The sequence below is a fragment of the Kogia breviceps genome, chromosome 5 (genome assembly GCF_026419965.1).
Source record: "Kogia breviceps isolate mKogBre1 chromosome 5, mKogBre1 haplotype 1, whole genome shotgun sequence".
Lineage (NCBI taxonomy): Eukaryota > Metazoa > Chordata > Mammalia > Artiodactyla > Physeteridae > Kogia > Kogia breviceps.
The window spans coordinates 12,644,719-12,667,422 of NC_081314.1; the positions used below are offsets into that span (position 1 = coordinate 12,644,719).

Below are 22,704 nucleotides of genomic sequence, written 5' to 3' on the forward strand. Positions count from 1 at the left end.
CTGACCTCGATGTCCTACTACTCTCTCCCCACTTACTCCATCCAGGCCCTCTGACTTCCTTGATGAACCCTGAACACACTGGACATTGTGAGCCTCAGGGCCTTTGCACTTACTGCTGGGTAGTTCCATGGCTACTTCCCTCATCCTTAGATCTTTCCTCAAACATTCCCTTTCAATGAGGCCTTCCCAGACCACTCTGCTTAAAATTGCAGCCCTCTCAACTCTCCCTATTTCCCTTCTCTGCCTTATTTTCCTCCACAGCACTTATTACCTTCTAACACACCACCAGATTATAAAAACTCCATGAACACAGAAATTTTCTGTTTGTTCATTGATGGAAATTAGAAGAGTGCTTGACACAAAGAAGACCCTCAAAAAGAAGTATTTGTCGAATAAAGGAACAGGACTGCAGCTAGAACAGAGTATGGCAGGAAACTACTGTTCTACTTATAAGCCTTTCTTTACTATTTGGTTTTCAAACCATGGATTATACTCTCACAAAAACATCTCCATTTAAATAATAAATATATATTTAACTTTCAAGGGAAAGAGATTTAGGAAGGTAGGTAGTAGAAGACCAGGATCAAAAGGTTTTTGATTTAAGATAGGAGGGAGGTTGAGGATTTCTACATGTTGACAGAAAGAATCCAACAGAGACGCTAAACATATATGAGAAGGATTAGTAATTAACATGCTTGAGGCAGTGAGAGGGGATGAGATGCGTGACCGGGACAGGTGGACTTAGATAAGAGGAAGGGCAGCTCTGTCAGAGCAGGAGGAAAATCACAGACGAAAAGGCTGCAACTGAAGGCTGGTTTTACTGGTAACAAGGAAACTGGGGGAGTTTCCACCTGAGTATTTCTAGTTTCTCTTCAAGTAGGAAACCAGGTTATATGAAGAAAGTGAGTTATAGGGAAAAAGGTAAGGAGCTAGAGTCTTGAAGTAGAGGCTGAAAATAATCCCTTCAGAGAATTACCCAGGGAAATTCAGCAGGATTGCCAGGCAGTAGATCGGATCCATTTGAGGGAGGTGATCAAGTATTCACAGTGCTAATTAGTCTTCAGAGGGCAGGCTCAAAGGAAGAGCTCCATCCAGGAATTACAGGGCTTCATCTAGGGGCATTACACAGCTTCATCCACTTGCAAGTTTTATGACAAACGGACTAAGAGGTGAGGGATTGTAGAGTACTGGCTTAAGTAAAAATGAAATGAAAATCTATGGAATTGACAAGCTTGACCAGAAGGGAAGCTGAGTGGGGAGGGGCTGGGATAAAATAAAAGGGTCAGTGAACTGGAAGTCCCAGTGAGGGAGACAAAGAGCGAGAGCAAGTTAAGCAAAGGAGAAGGTTGTGCAGGGAGCCCCATCGGCGACCTTGGCAATGGAGTCCTGCACATTCGAAGAAGCAACTGCAGGAGAGTGTGGCTGAGGAAGAGCTGCGGCAACCACGAACCAAGAGGCCATGGCGCTTGATGGCTAATCGTGTGAATGTTAACACCATGGAGTCAGGGCAGACAAAACGGAAGAGAACACTGGGCCAGGACGGCTATTAGAAAGCACTACAAACCAGTAGCTCTGAAAAACTCACAACCGATACACAAACTTTTCTTTTAACGACGAACACCATTCCTCGTCCCCACACGGCAAGCACTACACTGGATCCCAAGATCCAAATCCTTAGCGGCATCGTTTTATAATATAGTTTTGCTCCATTAGTCACATGCTATTTGTTTTGATGCAGATATAAATGTTATGGTTCAATGAACTTACTCATGTACTTATTAAAGGGTAGATTAAAAAAATCAAATAAACTGCCCATTAGGGTTAGGCCCCTATGCTTTCCGTAAGTCAGAATACGGACTAATCATAAATTCATCATGAATAATCGTAAATTCTACTTGCCAAGTCTTCTCAATTGACTGTGTTTAACAGAAAGAAAGAAAAAGGCAAGACAAACGCAAAGAATAATGTTTCTAAAAGTAATCATAATTTGGTACTAGTTTCTGTAATAACTAAAATCTTTAACTTACTCCAAAAAAAACATACTTACACTTTAGAAATTTCTTAAGGTCATCAATGTACCCTCTATAGGACTCTGGATTAGACACACTGAATGAAAAATCCAATGCCGTCACCGGTTTTGGAAAAACCATAAGCCCTATAGAGATAAAAGAAAAGGGGGGAAATTAATTATAGCAAATTCCCTTCTCTCCTTCCTTCTCCTTACTCCTTACTCTTCTCTTATCTCTAAAAAGGAAGATCTCAGTAAATTATGTGGAAATTGTGTTCACAGGTAAGGTTGAAATTATCAAGAACCTCCCACTTCTATCTGACTACGAAGAGACATCTAAAATGAAAAAATTCCACGTCTTCAAAATCACCTTGGACATTACCAATTAGAAACCTCCTCTAAATCTTAGTTAGAATTGCTCTGTTCCTTAATTTAAAAGATGCAAGTTTTACTTTGTACTTTCTACATTCATTTCCTATTAAATATTTTTAGGTTTTGCCAATTTGCCATTAATATACAGAGAAAATTTTAGCAAATCAAAGCCTAAGCACTTTTGTCATTCAAATTACAACTGTATGAAAACATTCGTAAAGAAAGCTTACCTTATTCAATGAAAGAGGCCTATACAACTTTAACTCTACAGTTAAATATTCTTCCTTCAATAATAAACACTGCTCGATAACTAAAATGTGGTTTTCTCATACTGAATTGACACATAACCACCAACAATTTCATATTAGCAATAAACACCCATGTATATAGAATATGTTTGCATGAGTTTATTAACAGAAAATGTAAGCCTGTTTATCTGTAACAAACAATCAGGCTTCCAACTTTAATGTAAGCTTTTCTTGATTTAAAAGCATTAGATCAAAAGTGTGTCTGTACGTGTATAACTGAGTCACTGTGCTGTATAGCAGAGATTGGCACAGCATTGTAAATCAATTCTACTTCATAAAAAATTTTAATTTAAAAGCATTAGATCTACATTCAGCCTTGCACAAAGGCTTAAACAAAAAAATCCTAAAATTCTCACTAGTTTTTAAACATTCCCCATATATCAAAGTTATTATAGATAAGCCTTGCATTGAATCTCAAAATAAATAACAAGGTTGTTTTAGCTTTCATTAAAATTGCTTTTGCTGCTCTCCATGTACTGCAACTACTGAAGCCCACGTGCTGCAACTACTGAGCCCATGCGCCTACAGCCCGTGCTCTGCAAGAAGAGAAGCCATTGTAATGAGAAGCCTGTGCACCGCAATGAAGAGCAGCTCTTGCTCACCGCAACTAGAGAAAGCCCATGTGCAGCAGTGAAGACCCAATGCTGCCAAAAAAAAAAAAAAAAAAAAAAAATTGCTGCTCATAGACATCTAATTCGTTTTAGATCAAACCCAGTTTCTTTCAAATCCTAAATACTTGTCTTTGCTGATCTGCATGGTTCTTGAGTTAAACTACAATAGATCCAATGCTACTCAACTATGATGAAACACTCAATGTTCCCAAATGGCAGAGCAAACCTTATTCCATATACAGCACAAAAGAGCCCCAATTAGATTCCCCATTCACCTACTACGTCAACATACCAGATCACTTGGATTTGGACGACCTCATATGCCTATTTTTCCTTACCCCTCCATCCACTACAAAATCAACAGTAACTTTCTGATTTTTTAATAAAAATGTTCAATGTAGAAATAAAACCTGACCATCCAGTATATGAAATAACCATCTGTGTATGTCTGAAATTGTATGTTTTCATTTTTAAGGTTTTACAGAAGGAACAAGACATAATATACTGTAAGTGAAAAAGTAACAGAATCAAGGCAGCTTATACATAACTATAAAAACACCCAACTTTAAGAAAAACCCAACTTTTAATAAAACATCCAGTTTGAAAGAAATTTTAAAGAAAAATATGAAAATGTCTATGCTTTATTTAAAAAAAGATTACATTCCTTTAACATGACTTATTTCTATGGGAAGTTTTAAATGACTCAATTTACAAAAACTCTGTAGACCATAATGTCTAAAACTGAATTTCTGATACAAGTTACCTCTTAGATCTTGCTGAGCAATGCTCTTGGAGCCTTAGTTCATTTAACAGCCTGTCTGAAACACTTAAGTAAAAAAAAATACAGCAGGAGTGTGCCGTACGGCTGCATTTTTTGACGCAGTACACCTACATCCTCCAAATAATGTCTTGGCTTACCCGAACCATGAACATCAATAGAATGTGAAAACTACAGTAACTCTTATGTCTTTACAATTTAAACCATTGGAGCATGAATATGTGTGTATGCATGTGTGTGCATCTATAGGGGTGTGCATGGATGGTACATATCTATGTTATATGCATGTATATGTTAATACACATAACAATTTCAAACTAGCATTTATTTTACCACGTGCAAATACATTATTGAAATGATGCTATTTAAAAATAAAACAATATGGTCATTGTTAAAAAAAACTAAAAAAACCTTAGAAAACACAGGTAGAAATAAAATTTAATTATCCATGATTCCTTTATGAAGACAAAATCATATTTAACTAATATACATTCATCTAATATTATATTGATATATAATATGAATATGTGTACATATATATTTATTTGAATATTAAGTTTTTAAGTACTATAATACACTTGGTGAATGATTTTAAGGAACTCAGTTTAAAACTATATACTTTAAAAAGTATATTGAACACATTTTACTGCTTATATTATTCATGCAATTATAAATGGTCTAATATTTCTGAAATAGGTCAGCTTATGTTCAACAGTAAGAGTCACATAACTTAAGGCAGCAAGAGAAATAATTATCTTAGAATTCATCTAAGTAGAAAGAAAACAGGGCTACAATGAGAGATGAGGAAAAAATTAGCATGGAGCTGGTCTCAGATACATGGTCAAACAGACCAAAAGAGTTATTCATGATATTTAGATAAATATTAGCTACAAACAAAGGAAAAGCCATTAGAACAAATTTTCTAAGAAAACTGGTTGGGGAAACTGGTTCAATCTCACTGCTGATATAAGCTGAGAAGTCCATGCAGTGGGCAAGGATCTAGGCTAGGGTTCCTCAGCCGTGGCCCTAATGACATTCTGGACTGGATGATTCTTTGTTGTGGGAGGTAGTCCCATGCACTGTAGGGATGTTTAGCAGCACCCCTGGCCTCTACTAGCACGTCTGCAATTGTGACAACTAAAAATGTCTCCAGACAGTGCTGAATGGCCTTGGGGGGCAAATCACTGCTGGAAGAGAACCACTGCTGCAGACAGAAACCTCCTGCTGCAGAGAACCACTGCTGCAGACTCCCACCTTCTCTGGCCCACATGCCCCTCTGCCTGCTGCCCAAATCATGCTCCTCCATGGAGAGCCGTCCCTTTGCTACCATCTCTGGAAGTTTTTCATATTTCTGGGAATTAGATACACTGGAGTTCTGCACATTATTGTCATTTACTTCTATAAAAATTGCTAGCACCTTGAGGACAAGGGCCATGTGCACCAACGAAAGCGGAGCTAGCATTCAAAGACCAACTGTTTAAAAAGAATAAAATCAGGAGGGAGAAAATGTGACTTAAACAATTGCTCCAGTTAAGATTTTCTTCCGTACGAAAGTACATTCTCCAGTATCCTAGAGGAAATTTTCTTCCCTAAGACAATCAATAGAGAATAATTCAACATATTAAGAGTATACTCATTTTATTCTCTATTGACTTCTTACCATTTCCATACTATGCAATTAAAAACATGAAGCATGTATTTTACAGGACCAATGCTCTAACCCACACCAGAGCTGAAATATACACTTTATAAATAAATTACTCAGAGCAAAGTGAAACTACCACACAATATTCATAAACACCATTCATAACTATAACTATATTCATCAATCTGGCTTCACATTAACTCTCAATATTCATTTCTGCTTACTCTTGGCAAAAGACTCAAGATTTATCAGCCAGGTTTTTTTTTATCACTGTGTAAATATTAAAAGTTTTTATATCAGTATGTAAATATTAAAGGTCTTTATATCAGTATGTAAATATTAGAGGTCTTTATATCACTATTAAATATTAAACAACAAACAAAATCAAAACTTTCACATTATCTAACCCTAAAGTTTAACATCTTCTACCAGCTATATAATACAGACTTAAGGAGAAGATAAAGTATAACCCAATTTTGTTAGAAGCCGTGATAATCACAACATAATTAATTACCTGGACTAGGAATCTGGTCACGATATTTTGGAACCTCATCGTTCAGAGTCTGAAGCATAGCCCACATTGTGAATGAAAACAGTGCAGCCAGGAACCCATAAAAGACTAGGTAGAAGAGCAAGATCAAACCTGTAAAAGAAAATAAAACTCATAAAGTTGAAGATATACACAGTGTGTGTGTGTATGTGTGTTTGTGATGTGGCCAGGGTAAAAAAAACAGACCCATCATTGCAAGGCTACAACTCCAAGCTTTGCCATGCACACAGCCAAGTATCTTCATATTCAGAACAATATGAATTTGCCCAAGCAAGGGGTATTTCAGCAGGCAGCACCCACCCACATCCTGTGACCCCCTCCTCTCCTCTGATACTTCCAAGTACAAGTAGCTTCCACAGATCATACTGATTCAAGATCAGAGCTTTAAAATTCCAGCACATAAGGGAGTATTTCCCGAAATGGAGTTAATGCTCTCTAGAAAGAAAAAATATGACTTTAGGTTGGACAAAACCCCCAGTATGTGTATGTGACAAACAAAAATATTAACACACAGGACTTCCCCAGTGGTCCAGTGGTTAAGACTCCGTGCTTCCACTACAGGAGCCATGGGTTCAATCCTAGGGGAAGTTTTGCATGCCACACAGGCAGCCAAAAAAAAAAAGAATTAGCACATCAACCCTGTATTTCACAGTAATTATTAGCATAATTTTGGGTTTTAAAAAGTGAGTTGATTTAGAGAATAGCCAGGAAACATGCAGAGAAGGTAAATCATGAAGGTGGTATCAATGAATAAAGCTTAGGAAACACCGGTTGAGTGGAAGCGTCATGCAAAAGTGCAGAGAGAAGCATCCCAACCAGTGGGACTTGACAACTCCACCGCTAAGCACGCAGCAAGAGCTGGCAGACGCAAGTTTCAACATCAAGGGCTTAACCTTGTTTTCTTCACAATCTGGAAGCACTAAGATCTATCCTAAGCCAGTGATTTATTTTGTGAACATCTAGAATTATTTTTCTCAAATGTCTATATTCAAAAATCTAACATGGTAAGTGGTCACCATCAAGATTATACGCTAAATACATTGTTAACGTCACACATTTATATTTGAACATTTAAAACCTGATCAAAGGGGACTTCCCTGGCAGTCCAGTGGTTAAAACTCCGCGCTTCCAATGCAGAGGGCATGGGTTGGATCCCTGGTCGGGGAACTAAGATCCCACATGCCACGCAGCACGGCCAAAAAAAATCCTGATCAAAGAATATTCAATAAATCCCCAGTTACAGCAATAGTAAAGAACACTTAATTCCCCACGGTTGAATTAACATCAGCTTTATTTTCCAGTCTTAACATAAATCTGCTTATTAATATTTGTCCTAGCAGAAGGGCTAGAGCAGGGGTTCCTAACCTGGAATCCATGGACCCCTCACCCTCACTCACATCCCCCAGAAGGATTAACTTCAGAGCTTCTATGACTTCTGTAATAATACATTTCTGAATATATCCATTTTTCTTCTGCAGAGTGGCTCTACAACTTTCTTGTGATGCTCAAAAGACCCTGTGACCCAGAAACAGATTGTGGCAAAAGCTAGATAACTTTCATTTGTTACCTGTGGGCCAGGAAACTGCCTCCCCTTTTTTTAAGCAACGGGGAAACAGTTAAAGCAATTTCATTTTAATTCAGACCAGCATTGCCCGTCCTCCCCCTGCCCCAATTACCAGGAGGCCAAAATAGGGAGCGAAAGGACACAAGGAAGAAAGGAGCACAGGATGTCGCCTCCAGACAGCATCACTTCCCTATCACACAGAGTGATCCTGTTGCAGAAACACAAAGGAAGACCAATCTCAAAGAAGTGATCAGTTTACTACAGAGGTAGACGAAATACGTGCAAAGCCCAAAGGATGGTTTAATGAGATACAGGAGAAAAACCATTCTTTCAGATCTGGGTATTTGTAGGAACTAATGGATAAAATCCTCCACACAGCAGACCAGGGTACAAATATATAAATGTGATGATGAGTGGGGGATGTGTTCCATCCAATAAAGCCTCATTTACAGAGCAGGCAGACTGAGGCCACATTAGTTTGTCAACTGACGCAGTAGATATTAAACTGGAGAAGTTTAAAACAGAAGTGCCAAGAGTTTATTTAGCGGTGTTTCAAAGTCATCTGAAAATATGCTTACCATTTTCAAATTTGATTTTAAATTTTCAGGAAAAATAATATAAAGCAGATTTATAAAGACGGTTACAAGGGGGCTTCCCTAGAGGCGCAGTGGTTGGGGGTCCACCTGCCGATGCGGGGGACGTGGGTTTGTGCCCCGGTCCGGGAGGATCCCGCGTGCCGCGGAGCGGCTGGGCCCGTGGGCCGTGGCCGCTGGGCCTGCATGTCCGGGGCCTGTGCTCCACAACGGGAGAGGCCACAACAGTGAGAGGCCCGCGTACCGCAAAAAAAAAAAAAAAAAAAAAAAAAAAAAGGTTACAAAGCAAATGAACATATAGCAAACACGACAAAAATGTAAAAACTTCCTATAAGGAGTTGGGTTGGGACTTCCCTGGCAGTCCAGCGGTTAAGACTTCACCTTCCAATGCAGGGGATGCGGGTTCCATCCCTGGCCGGGGAGCTAAGATCCCACATGTCTAGGGGCCAAAAAAACCCCACAACATAAAACAGAAGCAATATTGTAGCAAATTCAATAAAGACTTTAAAAATGGTCCACATCAAAAAAAATCTCAAAAAAAAAAGTTACGTTCATAAAATAGATGCACAGATTAACAGCCATGTCCCAAACCTGATGCCATGTACTAGTGGCCATTAAGTCAATTTTGAATGTAGGGAGTATACCGAGTAGATAAGTGATTTTCAGCACTGAAGCCAATTTCCCCTGCTTGATAAGATCCTCTGGCCAAGAACAAACTTAACATTTAAAACTAAAATTAATCTCACTTATAAAAACCACATATGAAAGACCACTCACAAGGATGGCAGTACTTTATCAACTTAATCGCCTTTCTCCTACACTAAGAAAAAAATACCTGAAAATAAAAACAGAAGCTGTAAACTGCTGTTCTTATATATCAGTATCTTGCAGTTATTTACTCAGATGCATTCCTGACAATGACAGGGATGAAACGGATTGAGCTATGTATGCTACCTGAGTAATAGGTAGCGCAGATGGGACCTGTTCAGTGTGCCATGTCTGCCTCAGCGCTAGTTAATGTAAGCACGGAACAGGTAAGTCATTAGGCTTCATCAAGGCCTGGACATCCACACCCGTTCAACACAATTTGAGACTGTGTGATCTGATTCCCTACTTCTGCAAACTTCCTAGTTACCTGAGGGTACCTAGACAATAGAAAGACTATGCCTTATCCTCGCAGAATTCTGATGAGAAACAACTTCCCCTTGGTAAATAAATTAACAACCTGTTTATAGTTAAAAAAAACTTAAAGCAGAGGCAGGTATAATTTTTAAAAATCAATTATATGGACAAGTACAAATTTAAAGTCCTTTGTATATTCAAATTTTAATAAGGAGCTATTTATTCAGGTATAATTCACATTTCATTCACCTATGAGTGGAACTGCTTGGTCATGTGGTAACTCTGTTTAGTATTTTGAGTTAAGTACCAGACTATTTTCCAAAGCATCTATAACATTCTACATTCCCACCAGCAGGATTCCAATTTCTCCACATTCTCATTAATACTTCCTAGTGGGTTTAATTTGCATTTCCCTAATGACTAATGATGTTGAGCAATTTTTCATGCACTTATTGGTCATTTGTATCTTCTTTAGAGAACTGTCTGTTCAGATCCTTGGCCCATTTTTAAATTAGGTTGTCTTTTTATTGAGTTCTAAGAGTTCTTTATATATTATAGGCACGAGCGTCTTGTCAGATACATGATGTACAATTATCTTCTCCCATTCTGTGGGTTGTATTTTCACTTTCATGAGTGTCCTTTATTATTATTTTTTTCAGCAAAACATTCTTATTTTATTTTTATCTCAGCAAATGTTCTCATTTGGCACCTGACTGGCATCAAACCAAAGCCCTTAGGCCGACAGGTGTGGGCTGAGACCATCTGTAAAACTTCCCATGTGTAGGTCTCAATGGCTATGCGCATCAGAGCACCTGTTCCTCTCTCTAGTCCCTTAGGGTGGCCTAAAGGTCTCAAGTGTGCTAACAGTGCTGGCCACGAGGTGGTGGAAAAGTCGTGACACTGCAATCTGCTGGGATAGGAAACCAAGCAGTGCCCTGAAAGCAAGTTCTTTTCTCAGGCGACAGATACCCAGATAGGGTCCTGATCATGCTTATTCAACATACTCCTGTCTGCCTGGTTACACTTTTTAGAGCTCAAGCATCTAAGGAAGTCTTGTCTGGGGGGATGGGGCAGTAAGCTCTCAGGTCAGCACTGCTGGCCAGGGGAAATCCCAAGTCCAGCTTTGCAGCCTTTGCACAGTGGGTACTTTCCCAGGGTCCATGAAAATACTCAGAGCCCATCAAGACATTTTACTTCTATGCAGTTTCCAACTGTCAGAGGAGTTCAGGACTGTCTGGCCTTCTCAGGATCTCAATTCAAGATTAGCTATTCAAAGCATGAAATAAGAGGGAATACGTTTCAAGAATCAAGGCTGCTCTTTTCAGCCCTGCTGAGGGAACAATTTCAGACATGACTTTTAGAGAGGAAGCTGGGCACTCAGCAGGGCACAAGGTGGCTTTCAGACCCAGACGTCTCCTCTGATGCAGCGGAAGTGGGACCTCAGTGTGGGGTCCCGCGTTCCAGCTTATCTTCTGTGAGCCTAGCTGACCCGGCAGGCAGGGGTCATGAGCAGCTGCAGGACAGTGAAGACCGGAGACACGATCAGGCCGAACCAGAGCTCTCGAGTCTGCTCCACCAGCTTCTGGCACAACAACATCTATCCCGAAGACGAACTTCAGGCTAAGAACCGTGAGGACCCAGAAAAGGTGGAACACGGCCAGCTGCTTCTCTCCGTCCTGGAAGAGGCACACGGAGACGATAGCGGTGAAGTAGGTGCTGAGCCGGTCAGCGGCGAAGAAGGGCACGAACACGTTCCACCAGGAGAGGCCGGGAGCCAGGCCGTCCACACGCAGGGCCAGAGGCACGGAGAACACCGACAGGGCCAACAGGTGCACGAAGACCTCGAAGGGAGCGAAGCCCAGCCACTGCACCAGCTCCCCGAGCGTGAAAAGCATCGCTCCGGTTGAGTGCGGGCCAGGGCCTGGGCGACGGTCCCACCCGCCCGGCTGCGCCGCCACTCCCCATGGGCCTCGCTGGCGCCTGCCGCTCTCGCGGCCAGTGAGAGGCAGAAAGCGGCCCCGCCTGCCCCGGCTCTCGGCCCCAGCCCAGGACCCAGCACTGGCCACCAGCCGACGGCCGCCTTGCTCGGACGCCATGCCCAGTGCCGACAGCGTCCTTTAAAGCAGAAAAGTTCTTAACCTCAAGGAAGTCCAATTTATCTATTTTTCTCCTTGGTTGCTTGACTTTTGGTATCATATCTAAAACACCACTGCCCAATCCAAAGTGATGAAGACTTGCAATTATATTTTCTTCTAAGAATTTTTAGTTGTAGCTCTTTAAGTCTGGGTCTTTGATCCACTGTGTGTTAATTTTTGTACATGCTATGAAGATGGAACACTGGGGCTTGGGATAAAAACTGGACAAGGTCCTGGATGGGTTGGTAAAAATCTAAAGGAGTGGAGAGAATCTCCATACCTGACCAGCTCTTGGCTACCTATGCCTCGTCCCTGAATGCTATGACAGGGAACTCTAAATACAAAGAAGAGGTGCAGAGAACCAATAATTACAAAATATTGAGAAGACAAACTAATCCAATAAAGTATCAAAAGCAACAAAGTAATTAATGCCTGAAAAAACTGGGTTATAACAGGGTACAGAACAAGGGGGGGGAAGCATGAGTATAATTAAAATAGAGTATAGGGCTTCCCTGGTGGCGCAGTGGTTGAGAGTCTGCCTGCCGATGCAGGGGACGCGGGTTCGTGCCCCAGTCCGGGAAGATCCCACGTGCCGCGGAGCGGCTGGGCCGGTGAGCCATGGCCGCTGGGCCTGCACGTCCGGAGCCTGTGCTCCGCAACGGGAGAGGCCACAACAGTGAGAGGCCTGTGTAACGGGGGGGGGGGGGGGGGGGGGGGGGGGGGGGACGGGGGGACGGGGGGACGGACACGGACGGGGGGACGGGGGGACGGACAGTATAAGGCAAGAGGATAATTTTTCAAAATCTGATTTCATATTCTGATTGTTAAAATTTTAAAACGTAGTAAATAAGCTGAACTGGAGAAGAGTCAAATAATAATAAAAAAAAATCCAGACACCTAACAAAAAAGCAAACCAAAGACTGGGAAAAATATTTTGCATAATATGAAACCAATAAAGTAATTATTTGCATCTAGAATATATAAAGAACTCCTAAAACAATACAAATTTCTAAAACATGGACAAAAGTTTTGAACAGAAACTTCATCAAAGATGTAATGAGAATTGCAAAACAATAAAGCTCATGAAAACATACTCAACATCACTAGTTATCCAGGAAGGGCAAATCAAAACCACTACATGCTCACCAGAATGCTAGAAATTCTAAAGACTGACCATACCAAGTGATGATCTAGGAGCAGAGCAACTGACACTCTAATACACTGCTCGTGGGAATGTGCCAAAACAAAAACCGATTTTGGAAAACAACTTTTTGAAAAGTTAGTAGCATATACCTATAATAGGATCCAGCCAATCCATTCCTAGATATTTAACCAAGAAAAACAAAAGCACACGTTTGCAGAAGTATATGAAGATTCGTAAATGCTTTATTTGTAATCACTAAAACTCCAAACAACCCAAAAGCTCATCTACAGATGAATTAATAAATTCTGGCATATAATACAATGGAAAACTATTCATGAACTACTTCTCAAAATAACTGTGCTGAATGAAAGAACTCAGCACTCTTGACCCCAAAGAGAACACGCTACATGATTCCATGCATTTCAAGTTTCAGAAAATACAAACTAATCTAAACTGTCAAAAAGCAGATCTGGGCTTCCCTGGTGGCGCAGTGGTTGAGAGTCCGCCTGCCGATGCAGGGGACACGGGTTCGTGCCCCGGTCTGGGAAGATCCCACATGCCGCGGAGCGGCTGGGCCCGTGAGCCGTGGCCGCTGGGCCTGCATGTCCGGAGCCTGTGCTCCGCAACGGGAGAGGCCACAACAGTGAGAGGCCCGCGTACCGCAAAAAAAAAAAAAAAAAAAAAAAAAAGCAGATCTATTTTTGCCTGGATACTGGGGAGGTAGGGAAAGAAAAGGATTATAAATGGGAAAGAGGAAATCTGGGGAGTGATGAATATTTTCATTATCTTGATTAGAGTGATAGTTCCATGGGTACAATATATGTATATGTATATAGGTGAATACACATCAAAACTCAAGTTATACATTTTAATTTAAAATACGTGCAGTTTACCATATGTCACAATTATACCTCAATAAAGCTATTTAAAAAACAAAAATTTGGAAAAAGACCTAACCTAGAGAACTAGCCAAGCCAAAGAAAAATTCAGTGAGCTAAAAGATCAAACCAAGGTGTTTTACAATACTGGGCAAAAAGACAGAGATAGAGTGTATGGAGATTGTTGAGACATGGGAGACAGAACCAGAATATCAATAAATCGAACAGGAATTCCACCAGAAAAGGGGATGGGGAGGAACGCCCAAAGAAATAACACATTTTGTGTCCAGATTAGAAACGACTGAAAAATACTACAAAACACCCTATATACCTAGATAGAAAAAGGTAAAATTTCAGAATACTAAAGTGAAAATTTCTTAAAGCTTCTAAAAAGATAAAACGGGTTTTACCTAGAGCAGAGAAATATGACTGACAGATATCTCATCAACCAAAAATAAAACAGTATATTCCAAACTGAGGAGGCTTTAAGTTTTAGCTACACTGTCTTCATTTCCTTCTTTTTGGAAGAAAAGCATATATTATCTAACCTGAAAAAAAGGACAAAGTTCACAGACTAAATTCTAGAAAAAGCTAATATAATTGTACATTTTTCATTTTTTTGAAGTTTTCTTTAAAAATCTAAGACAAAGAAGAAAAATATATAAAGCAATGGTGAGCAAAGAAACCAGTAAGACTTGCTGGTAACATCTAAGTAAATGTTGATTTTAATTTCTTTTCCTTATCAGGTCTGAGGAATAACTTACATACAATAATATTCATTGATTCCAAGTGCACAATCCCAATGAGTAGACAGTTGCATGTACTGTGAAACCACCACTACACATTAATGATACAGAACATTTCTATCACCTCTGAAAGGTTCCTTCTGCCCGTTCGCAATCCAGCCAATGATCTCCTTTTGCCACTACATTAGTCTGTATTTTACAGTTAAAATTTGGTTTTAATTTAATAACAAGTTAAAAATCCCAAAAATATTAAGGTAGGAATAATTTAATAGTAGTCTAATAAAAGACATTCTCAAAGTGGGTTAAAGAAAACCTTATAGCACTATAAATAAATGCTACTTATAGATTAAAACCTAAAATTATAACACATACTGGTTGAAAATAAAGTAGATCGTGGCTAACAAAAAGAAATGTAGATGTGGCATTATTACTGTAAGCAAACTATTTACAATTCAAGTCAAAAGGTATTAACATAGCAAAGATATTCTCTATTAATAAAAAGTAAACAAAACACATCATGAAGATACAGCATAAAAGCCATGAACATTTGTGATGCTAAGTGGCTTAAGATATGTAAAGCAAAATTTATCACAATCATCTGTAGAGATTTTAACGTATCTCTTCCAGAAATCCACAGATCAGGTAAACAATAACAAAAAGGATAATATTTTAAAAACACAACTAATAGTTATTTAATATATGTAAAACTTTGTAGTCATCAGAAAATATACTCTTTATAAACCTGGAACATTGCCTCGAAACTGACCATGACTTAAATTTCAAAAAACTAAACCAAAACAAAATAAAAAATAACAAACCTAAAAAAAATCAAGGCCACATTTTTCAAAATCAAAGTATGTTAGAGAAATATAACAAAAATTTAGAAAATGGACTGCTAAATAACCTTTGGATTAAAAAGACAACAAAACCCAAAATATTCAAAATTCAAAACAATCACGTAGCCAAAGCAGAACACAAAGGAAAATCCATAGCCTTATATGTATTCACTAAAAAACCAGACTAACCAAAAACGCCAGGTTTTAAATTCAAGACTAAAATAAATTCAAGGAAAGTAGGAGATTTAAGACACCAGCACAAGTTAATGGAAACAAATGCAAAAAAAAATCATTAATTTTATCAATAAAACCAGTTTCCAACTAGTAAGCTCAAAAACAGATGAAATATATGATTTTTAAAGAAAATAAACATATTCAAATCAGAAGTTCTTACAAGAAATAAACAGAGCTCTATCCCTAAAAGAGACACTATGCCCAAACGGCTTTAGTTAGTTCTCCCAATTTTCAAGTAGATTCTTTCTCTACACACAAGCTATCCTTTTTGTATGCTCTGTAAGTTACTTAAATCTTTATAAGGCTAGCACTCTCCAGATACCAAAACTAAACAGTACTCGCACAGATTTCACAAATTTATTTTATTTTAAACGTTTACATAGAGCTTACATGCTATAGAGTGATAATGACACAGGAACAGAGATACAGATTAATAACAAAACACAACAATAATTAAGAAAGGATCCATATAAAATCCATGTAACAAAGCTGGCATTTCAAATCAGTGAGAAAATGATGGATTATTCAATATATTTTGGGATAAGTGATCAGGAACAGCCTATAAAAGAGTGTTAAATTTGTGATAATATTTATTTAAACAAGTACAATTTTTAAAATAAAAGAATTAAGAGACAAAAGACAGCAAAAAGATGAGCAGGTCACTGTAAAGAAACGAAAACTGAGCAAACATAAGTTGCAATTATCAGAGATACTGCAAATTAAACCAACCACGACACCAGCATCCCATCAAACTGGCAAAAATTTTTAAAGAGTGATGATAACCAATGCTCAGAAAGTTGAAGGGAAAACAGGTAATTTGAGCCCTGCTGGTGGGAGTATACACTGGTACAGCTTTACTGGAGGACAATAAATTAATATTAAAAATAAACATATACTATAAACTGGTGATTCCATTTCTCAGTGACTACCCTGGATAAATAGTTGCACACATGCACTGCACAATTTGCAAGAGAAAAAAGGGAAACAATCTAAATATTCATCACAAAGAGAGATATATATATATCTTGGATATATATCCCTACACTATGGAATATTATGCAATAACTCAAAGGAATGAGATAAATAAATAGGGGCGGGGGAGAGAGAGACATGGAAACAGTCAAGACATACTAAGTGAAAAAAAGCAAGTTCTAGAACATACATTCTTCCTATTACTCATGTAAAAGTGGAAAGTTAATTATTCCTACATAGTCCATATATACTCATACACACACACACATATATACATATACACATATATAAGTGTGTTGAAAAAGGACTGGTAGGAAAACTGATAAGCAATCATTATCTGTGGGAAAGACTGCAACTGGTAGAAGGCAGTGAAGAGAACCATGAATATATTCATGTATTCTTTTTTCTCCAACATCCAATTAGGAATATTTACAAATACACAGAAAAGTTAAAAGAAATGTAAGTGAACATGCATAAACCCCACCTAGATTCTACAGTTAAGTCTACTATATTTATCTCTTATCTATTCACCACCTATTTTTTTTAAGAATTTCAAGTTGCAGATGTCAGTACACTTAACCCCTAAACACGTCAACATGTATATTAACTAAAATTGAGGGAAAATTACATTCAGAGAAATACACCAATCTCCAAGGTACCATGACACAGCTGTTGAGAAATACATTCACCTCTACGATTCAAACAGCTGTGAAGATAAACACTGCCACCACCCTATGAAGTTCTCAGGCCCTCCCAGCCAATCCCCATGACCTCCATCCTAGAGGCAAGCACCATTCTGGGCTTTTCCCCGGCACAGGTTAAGTATTGCTTGATTTAGAATTTCAAAGAAATGAAATTATATAGTATATTCTCTTCAGCAAAGCTTCTTTTCTGCTCAGCCTAATTGTGGGATTCACCCATGTTTTGTTATCTGTAGTTTGCTCCTTTTTACTGTTGAGTAGTATTCCACCATGTGGACACTGGTTTGTTTATCCATTCTACTGCCGGACACCTGGGCTCTTTCCAGTTTGGAGCTACTATGAATATTTTGTGTATTTTTGTGGGCATATGTTTTCATTTCTCTTGGGTAAACACCTACAACTGCTGGGGATCATGGGGTAAGTGTATATTTACTTTTACAGGAAACTGTCAGACCTTTATCCAAAGTGGATATACCACACAAGTTTTAAAAAGTATGATAGGTAACAGTGGTTACCCAGGGAAGAAGCTGAGGATGACAGTGGACTTATTGACTATTCACATCTGTACTATAAAAACTCAAATAATGAAGTTACTTTTGTTATATGAAAAACACAAAGCCAAGAGTCCACATTCCATTTAAGACACGTTCAGGTTTCTTGGATTAGCCTACACTGACCACTAACTTCTAAAGCATAGGTCAGCAAATCATGGCTGCTGCCTGTTTTTGTAAATAGAATACTGAAACGCAGCTAGGCCACTAGTTTACATATTGTTTACGGCCGCTTTCAAGCTACTAACAGCAGAGTTGAGTAGTTGCAACACATACTGTATTCCTGGCAAAGCCTAAAATATTATCTGGTCCTTTAAAGAAAAAGTTTGCAGCCTGCTGTTCAAAAGCATTTACATAGGGCCTTATTTTTCATTCCAATGTGACATCTGAAACTATCTCGTGCAACTTCTCCCTTACAGAGGAAACTAAGACCAAGAGATTTTTAATGACTTACCTAAGCTTAGATGGAGATGTGGAATTCTAATTCAGGTCTATATTCTGAGTCCTAGTCTGATCATCTTCTCAGTATACTGGTAAACTTCTAAGACTTATCAAGCAAAAATACATAGGCCCACAGGCTCACTTTGACTACTATGCCCTATCTGGAAACTTCAATGAATTAGAAATTTAGTGGAACAGAATCATGGTGAGCTGAGGGGAATGATGAACAAGTTTCTCCACAAACAAGACTCTCATAGTGTGGAGCTATACCAATTAATCAAAATACTCCCAACTTTAGACCAACGACCAGGTGAATCACAAGTGGAAACTGACTAAATGACAATTTATTCATCAAAAAAATAGTAAGTGCTTACTATGTGCTAGATGTTGTAAGGACATAAGATGCACCTGTGATTCCTGCTCTGTGAGAGCAATGGGAGTGGGAGCAATGCATATAAACAACTCTAATCCAGGACACAAAATGTTCAGGTGTTACAGGCGATAAATGTATTATTTTCACCTGGGCAAGTCCGAGAAGGCTTATGGCAGAGAGGGCACTAGATCTATGAAGCAGGGGAGAATTTATGATGCAGAGAATGAAGGGTACGGGAGAGGGAATGAGTAGGGCATTCTAGACCAAGGGGCCTTAGACATACCCATTTGGCTATGACATGAGGTATACGGGGAGCAGGGTGTAAAATGACAGATTATATAAGGTTGGAAATGTAGTTCTAAGCCAATAATGTAATATATCCGGAATATCGGGCTGTCTGGAACTGATTTAAACCTTCTGAAAGCAGTGGGGATCCCAACAGCTTTGGGGTACAGGGAGTAGCTTGACCAAAGCTGCAGCCTTAGAAATAATCTGATAGTGAAGTTATACTGGTTTAAGTCACAATGATTCCAACTGATTCCTTGGATCTTTCTGGGGCTGCACCAGAAGAGCCCAACTTCCCCAGTCAACAACACTACACTTTTTATAAGCAGCAGATAAAAGTTGGAAAGCCAGTGGTCTCTTTAAACTAGGACCAATTTTGAAAGAAATTTATAAAAGATCTTCATCTGGTGCTTTAAGTTTTTTAATCAGAGAATTTACAAGAAAAGGCACTACCAGATCCTGAAAAAGTGGGGCAGGGTTGGTGGGAATATTGAGGGCTCTGCAATGTGCAACAGGTGGTTAGCATTATGAAGCTAGGAAAAACAAGCACCCTGGGATCCCTCTGAATGCCTGTTTTCACAAGATACTGGAGGGTGGGGTGAGGTGGGGCAGTGGTGAGTAGGTCAGAGAAAATTAATTCCTCAATTAACTGTAGCAGTGGTAATGAGGGTGTGGGTCGCCAAGAGATTCAAGAGATGTTATGGAAGTACAATTGGCATGGTTTGGCCAGGTTCAGAGCCCAGATGACAGAAATGGTAGTGACAGTCTTCAAAAATTGCAAATACAGAAGCAACTCACAACTTCAGTGGAGGAAGGGGAAAGAGCTCTGTTTATCAATTGATAAACAAGGTACTGGGGTTGTCTAAGCCTCACTCTCAGGTTTATGGGATATGCAAGAAGCAACTGGAATCTCAGAGAGATGTTAGCCAAGAAGTAAAATTTGTCAGTAATCTTTGCAATTGTTTTATGAGATAAAGAAGATGAAGAGAAAACAAGGCCAAAGACAGCACCTGGGAAATCTACATCTAGGAAACAAGAGAACCGGGAAAGGAATGGCTAGAGAAGTATGGAGTAGGGGTAAGGGCCACTTTTATGGACCAGATACTGTCAACTGGCCAGAAACCATCAAAAGAAAAGTACCTCATGCTGTGGACAAGAGTCAATTCCTTACCATGGCATCAGCAAAATACTAGGAGGAAGTCATAAATAAGAGCCAGTTCCACCAATGACTCAGTAACAAAGTTTAAACAGATATGGGGAGGTTGTTAAGTTAGGGAATTCTTTTTAAAAATATTATTAGTTAAATAGCACCCTGTAGGGAGAGGATGACACTATTAAATAAACCCCCATTAAATCTGAGAGCAGGTAAGTTTAAAAAGAAAAAAAAAATCTTTATGAAGTTCTCATAAGAGCCATATAAGAAGCAGAATACAGCAATAAAGCAGGACACAGGAGGCCTGGATAATTACCCTGGTTCTGTTATCCTAATCAGATGCACGACCCAGGCATGTCAAACTCAGCTGAGTCTCCCGTGAGAAAATTAAGTGGAAGCTTTTTCTCAACACTGGACTATGAAAACCATCACTGCTGTAGCAAAAAGGAAAAAAAAAAAAAAAAAGGAATATGCCCAAACACTGGGTGAACCGGTATGCTATGATACACCAAAACCATCAAGGACATTAAAAACAATGTTGCAGAAGACTAATTATATTTAATTAGACTGGGAACATTTCATAATACTGTTCATTCATTCAACCAATTTTTATTACACTCCCACTAAGTGCCGGGCAACAGGCTAGGTGTTAGGGAATTCAAGACGGGCAAGGTGTGAATAAGAAGCTTATGTCTAATAAGCGGGCAACAACAATACTGTTGAAGTCATAAATACTATACTAGAAAAAGGTATCACAGAATAACACTGGAGCACTTGACCCAGTCTCAAGGCAAAGAATGGTTCGAAAATGTTTACCAGAGATCAGGCCATCACAGCTGACATCTGAGCAGCCAGGCCAAGTAGAAGGAAGGAGAGGCTCAGAAGCTAGGAAACAGGCCCAAAAGCAGTGGGAGAGAACTATGTGAAACAGCAGAGATGACAGGAGAGAAATATGCCAACCAGACTGCAAAGAGTCTCCACGTCATGCTAAGGAGTCCCAAGGGCAACACGAAGAGGTGCCCATGAAACATGCAACTGAAGATTTCAGACAGGCATGTGGTAATAAGAATACAAAAAAGTCTTAGGGACTAGAAATGCAGATTTGGGGGTCTCAAATGGAAATAATAACTAAAGCCACCAGAACATGTAAATTCTAGCAGGACGTGTGGACAGTCGCCACAGAGGTGATGGAGAGGGCCAGGGATACCCCAACAGAAAGTGGCAGAGGAATAAAAAACATTCCCCTTGAACGTTAAGTGATCAAACTTGGTATATCTGTGTATTTTCAAATTTTATTTATACATTTGAAAAAACTTCATACATAGGAAAATGTTAATAGTGGTTACTCTGTGTGATTAAAGATGACAGGTTTTACTTCAAAATCAATGTAATTAATGCATAATTAGAACATAATAAATTTATCTTCCAAAGTTAATTTTTTTTTCCTCCTATTACACAATTCCTTTTTTAAAAATGCTAGGTTAGTAGAGGCTTAACCATAATGGAAATGCTAGAAGTCGAAAGCGGGAGGGGAAGCGAAACTGATATCTCCTAAGATTAACCTTCACTTTTTAAAAATTATTGTACATGTGGTTTTTTTTCCTGCTCATACATACATGTGTGCTGCCCATGTACTCTTGGCATATTTCAATAAAAGTGTTTGGAACATAAAAGCATTAAACGGTCCTTAATCAAACACGATGATAAATCACAGTAAAGTTGTCACTAAGGACAGGAGGGTTTTTAAACTTCTTGTAATACAACAAAATTAATTCTAAAAATATAAATTCAAAAGTCAATTTCAAAGAAATGGAATTACTTCGGGGGTGAGGGGAGGCTGCTCTTTAACACAGCAAAGCACATACTACTGTAATTACAAAGGTATCTGGACCATCACACACACACACTTGCCCCCTCCCTCCCTTCCACTAGCAGTCCAGAAGTGCTGCCTCCTGCTGGGGGACAGCTGGTTAGCCTCAGCTGCTGCCGCTGCCACACCCACCACTGCCCTTCATTTATAGCCTGCACACAGGGTAAGGCAAGTCCTGTTACTTTCCCAACAGTGCAAATTTTTGTAAAGTTTCTTTAATATGTCACTCCATAGGACAAAGAATACCTTACAAAACTGGGAAAATAAACACTGTACTTGCCTTCTCCCCTACAGTCAGACACCCAAGATGGGATGGAGCCTGATCTCCAAAGCAGAGCATTTACTGAGGCATAACCCAGAATGGGAGCAGGTGACTGAAAAAACAGCACTTCATGGACCTATAATAAAAGAGAAGCACGTGAACAAAATGTAGATATTAGTAGTTTTGGTCCAGAATCCTGACCCTGCTTGGAATCAGTAACTTGAGTTTTAGGTCCATGTTAAAATAAAGCATTTATTGACAGATAACCTTAAGATAATGAACTCCAAAGAAGCCCACAAGCAGATGTCATTAAATGACATCACATCATGTTTAAAAAAAAGAAAAAAAGCTCTGTCCTTGGAGAGTCTGAAGCCAAGGATTCTATCACTAGCTGAGTAAGTGAATTCTGACAGATCAGATCTGTGGGTTCAATTTTCTCATGTATGAAAATGAGGGCACAGGGCTAGATTAATGGCTTTCAAGCTTTCCTTGATTGTGAGCCACAGTAAGAAATACATTTTACATCAGGGTATCTGAATATCCAAAATACAAAAAGTTTCACAGAAAAGTTT

At 39.1% G+C, this 22,704-nt stretch overlaps 1 protein-coding gene and 1 pseudogene across 1 annotated transcript in view; both read right to left on the bottom strand.

Moving 5' to 3' along the window:
- ATP1B3 (ATPase Na+/K+ transporting subunit beta 3) overlaps positions 1–22,704 on the bottom strand; it is a 42,482-nt gene that overhangs the window by 15,735 nt on the left and 4,043 nt on the right. The window contains exons 2-3 of the mRNA XM_059064954.2: positions 6,237–6,365; positions 2,048–2,155 (exon numbers count right to left, since the gene is read on the bottom strand). Of these exons, the coding sequence (XP_058920937.1) occupies positions 2,048–2,155; positions 6,237–6,365 (237 nt within the window). The remainder of the gene's footprint in view (positions 1–2,047; positions 2,156–6,236; positions 6,366–22,704) is intronic.
- Positions 11,032–11,446, bottom strand: LOC131757458 (transmembrane protein 203-like; annotated as a pseudogene).